At 33.3% G+C, this 4092-nt stretch overlaps 1 protein-coding gene across 3 annotated transcripts; it reads left to right on the top strand.

The window, feature by feature from the left end:
* Positions 1–240: 240 nt before the first annotated feature.
* Positions 241–2583, top strand: LOC140884276 (uncharacterized). 3 transcript variants are annotated; one of them, XM_073290987.1, is made up of 6 exons: positions 241–348; positions 477–621; positions 1211–1251; positions 1441–1509; positions 1586–1645; positions 1772–2580. In XM_073290987.1, exons 2-6 carry the CDS (start codon positions 501–503, stop codon positions 1847–1849), a joined length of 369 nt encoding a protein of 122 aa, XP_073147088.1. In that variant the 5' UTR covers positions 241–348; positions 477–500; the 3' UTR covers positions 1850–2580. The 3 variants fall into 3 exon arrangements, with proteins under 3 accessions (XP_073147088.1, XP_073147087.1, XP_073147089.1); XM_073290986.1 differs by having other exon boundaries at positions 262–348; positions 472–621; positions 1772–2579; XM_073290988.1 differs by having other exon boundaries at positions 287–348; positions 487–621; positions 1772–2583.
* The last annotated feature ends 1509 nt before the right edge of the window (positions 2584–4092 follow it).

Genomic DNA, 4092 nt, shown 5'->3' with positions numbered 1-4092 from the left:
TTATGATCCTTTTAATCAAGGGTGAGCAAAACCTCAATTTGAACTGAATGATTTCAGAAATTCAGTTCGGTTGGTTTCATTTTGAATTTGATTTTATCGGATTCGGTTATGAATCTCAAAATTCGGTTGAACCGATTAAACCAAATAAGTTTTTTAATTGAAAAAAATGTTAGGGCCTATCTTAAATGGGTTACTATATTGGGCTTGTCTTTAAATTTTTTGTCTTTAACCCACTTAGCAAACAAGCCCATGCCCACTGCCTTTGCTTCATCATCGTTCCCAAAATCCCAGTGGCCGACATCGTTGTAGAAAACCAAGAGAAATTGAAACTTGTGAATCTGGGAGAAGGTAAATATTCTTATTCTCAACTATTGCAAATTGAAAGATTTGTCATGGGTTCTATATTCTTCATGGTTGTTTCCCAAAATTTTGATAATTGCAATAAGTTTTTCTCTCCTTTTTATTTTGGAGGGAAGCGATTGATAGGTTCAAGCGTAATTATGACGGATTACAGTCGCCAGAGTGATTTCATGTTCTGTGAAATTTGTGGGACACTTCTGAATTTCAACTCACCCAAGTATGCTCGATGTCCCTCCTGTAAATTCAAGAAGCGCCTCAAAGGTTATTTGCTTTTTTAACAATTTTTTTTCTTCAGATTGGTTCTAAGTTTGACTGCAAGTATTGATCCTGCTATATTTGCTGCAATTTGTGCCGCGGTGTTTCTGGTAGAACTCGTTATATTGATTATTTAGGGAATCAGCAGCTGTGTAAATTTTTTTCATGTATAATACACGTCGATTCCCCTCGTGCAAATTGAAGAGGCAAAAGTGGTTTTGACCTCGAATTTAAGTTTAGAATTTTAGTGTTGCCCATTAAATGAAATCGGCTCCTCTAGTGTACATAATAGTTTGAAGTAGAGAAGGAAGTAGCAATGAATTTGGCTCGAGAATTTTATTTGGATCAATCTTTACTATGAATCTTAAAAGTATTATTGAGATGGTATTCAAGTCGAGTTTGGGTGTAGCAGAAAGTTGATTTATTATTACTTGATTACGGAGATCTGATTGAATTATTAATTACTTTATAGCAGGGCCATATGCTGCAATAATAGGATTAGTTTCAGCATTTGTATTTGGCCTTCGGTCATTCACATATATACATTTTGCTGCTGATTTATTTAAGATAATTTTTCTTTTTATTCCTTTATCAGATATCTCTGGAAAAGAGTTACGGTACACCATTAGTGCAGAGGTATGCTATGATTGTGTTAATGGCAATTGTTCTTTCACTGGGTGATGACATAATGTTTAGGATCAAATTTGGTTTCACAACTTCTACTTACATGCCACAATTCATACATCATTTTGTAGCGAAACGATTCTCTTAGTTGTCGCCTAGTTCTTCAGTTCTTATTATCTCTGCATCGAGTCGTATTTGTAGGATATGAGGAGGGAGCTGGGAATATCTTCATTGGACGACATTGAAGAAGAAAAAGAACTAAAACAAATGGTTGGAACTTTGTGCTCTTATTCTTACTGGACTAGTAGTGCAAATTTTTAAATTTGAGCCAATGTTTTTCTTGTAGGATTATAATGCAAAATGTAGAGCATGCCAGCACTTGGGTATGGCCTATGTTGCCAGACAGGTAATTTTTCTCCCTGCTTGTGCACACGAAACTTAATCAGAGGGTACTTTTCCAGTTTCCTTTGCCCATTTTATTTTATTTTGTCTCTAACTAACTCCACTTGTCCCTTTTCTTTCTTAAATCCAGATTCGATCTGCTGATGAAGGGCAGACCATCTTTTACACTTGTCCTGTATGCGCATATAAACAAACTGAAAACTCGTAAACTTCTAGCAGTTTGAAGTTTTTCAGAATGATTTACTAGAGGGGGAGTCATTTGGCTTCTTCAGATTTGTGAACTCGGCATGATTACTTTTTTATTTCTTCCTTGTGCAATAGCAACCGGTCATAATTCGAACTCACGACCTAGATTTCGGTAAACCAACCGATCCACTGACCGTCTCCTTGTTTATCTTGGCCTTTGTTGGTATTGAGTTAGAGGAAACTGCAACCCCCCCAGTGAGTGCATTCTTGCATTCTAATTCATAGTGATATTTTGATATCTCAGTGACTTATCTAGTTATTGTTATTAATTTTGTGGAGTTTTTAGACATGGGGATCCAAATTGGGCAACATATAATGATTGAACATTACTAGTCAATGTCTATGTCACTCTTAGCAGTCTTTGGGTAGTTTGCTATCTGATCTTGATGAATCTGCTAAGAGTTCGAAAGACGATCCTGAACACGGCGGTGTAAGAAGGCGTAATGTAACGATTCTTTATACCCGAACAAATGGTTTGTCTTGGTTCGTATGGGAATTGGAGGGTTAATGAAACTTTTTTGTTGAATTAGTATTGATACCAAGAAACAATGACTACATCTTTCAATTTTTATCAAACAATGTTACAAATACCGATGGACTTGTTAATTTGGAGACACCTTCTAAACTCGACAACTGGCATTGTTTGAATCCGCTTTCTTGAAATCACTTCGATGTACGAACCTTCCTTTCCCGAGAAATAAATCAAGATACTCCAAAATTGGATACGCACTCACTTCGAGTTTCTTCCCTTCAACGCAGAACAAATTTGGTGAATTCCTATATGGCACTCTAGCATTTTCAACTTGGTTATATATTAACTGCAATGTTCACCATCATATATGTGCAAAATCTCATAATTTCTAATTCTTTGTTATTGCAAATAGGGGTGTTCATATTTCGGATAAAACCGAAAAAATCGAAAATCCAAACCGGAAAAATCAAAGATCGAACCGAACCGAAAATCGTATTTTGTAATTCGGATACAAATATTAAAACTGAAGTTTATTTGGTTCGTTTTGGATTATATATGTCAAAATCGAACCGACCGAAAAAACCAAAATTGAATTAAATTAATAATTTTAGTTATATTTTTTTATTTATATTATATGTTATGAGATGATATTTAGTGAATGAATAATCATTTTGAATATTTTTTTTATTGTTTATTTAATTCATTTTTTTGTTTATGTAATTTATTGTTGATTAATTGATTGTTCTTTATGTAATTTTTAGTTGATTATTGTTTATGTAAGTCATTTAGACTTTATTTTTAAAGTTTTTATTAAGAAATCATGTTTAAAAAATATATTATATTTTATAATATATTTTTATTATTAATTTTAATAATTGTATCAAAATCTGAATAATTGTATCATAATTTGTTTTATTTTTTGAAAATATTAAAAGACTGTGGTTGGATGTTTGTCCTTGTATTATTTGTTATTTTTTGTTTCTTCACTATATGACTACAACTTAAGTTGTGATTTGGAGTATTTAATTTATATGTTGAATGAAATTTATGTTTTTTATGGTATTATGTATTATTAATGATCAAACCGACCAAATCGAACCGTATAAACCGGTCCATTATAGAACAAAAATCGAATCGAACCGAAGTAGAACGATTTGACTTCGGATTATATTTTTTATAAACCGAAAACCGAAAAACCGAACCGAAATTAGACAAATTAAAACCGAACCGACCGATGAACACCCCTAATTGCGAAATCTATCTAGTCACAGCCTATCATCAAAGATTCATCAATCCAATCTTAATAAACACAAATATATACTTTCTAAAATAATAGTGCATAAGTTTTTATGTAACTAAATTTGATATTATAAGTGTCTGTCACGAGTAGGGCTGGCAAAATTCAAAAAATTTCCGACCCTTTTCGATTCCCAACCCGTTTCCGTCCTGAATTTTTTCTAACCCGAACTTTTTTCGAACCGAGTGGTCGGGATTTTTTCCGACCCGATCAATTTCGGGATCGGGAACGGGATCGGGATTGGCAACTCTACCTGTAGTGACCCGCACCGTGATCACCTACTAATCAGAAGCTTAAGCATGCATTTAACTTAATCAAATAAAATATCAGAAATAACAGCAGAAACTTAAACAATAATAAAAATATTGTTTACAACCATATCGAATAAAACCAGTGTATTAACCCAAATACAACTGAAACAAAAGCTTAGACAATA

This window comes from Henckelia pumila, chromosome 2 (genome assembly GCF_033568475.1).
Source record: "Henckelia pumila isolate YLH828 chromosome 2, ASM3356847v2, whole genome shotgun sequence".
Classification (NCBI taxonomy): Eukaryota; Viridiplantae; Streptophyta; class Magnoliopsida; order Lamiales; family Gesneriaceae; genus Henckelia; species Henckelia pumila.
This window is presented reverse-complemented; position numbering and strand designations above follow the sequence as displayed.

Excerpts from the sequence above, each read along its gene's own strand:
- LOC140884276 (XM_073290988.1), top strand. The coding sequence starts at position 501 with ATGACGGATTACAGTCGCCAGAGTGATTTCATGTTCTGTGAAATTTGT. Across the intron at positions 622-1,210 it reads ATTCAAGAAGCGCCTCAAAG|ATATCTCTGGAAAAGAGTTA; the intron begins GTTATTTGCTTT and ends TTCCTTTATCAG. Across the intron at positions 1,646-1,771 it reads TGGCCTATGTTGCCAGACAG|ATTCGATCTGCTGATGAAGG; the intron begins GTAATTTTTCTC and ends TCTTAAATCCAG.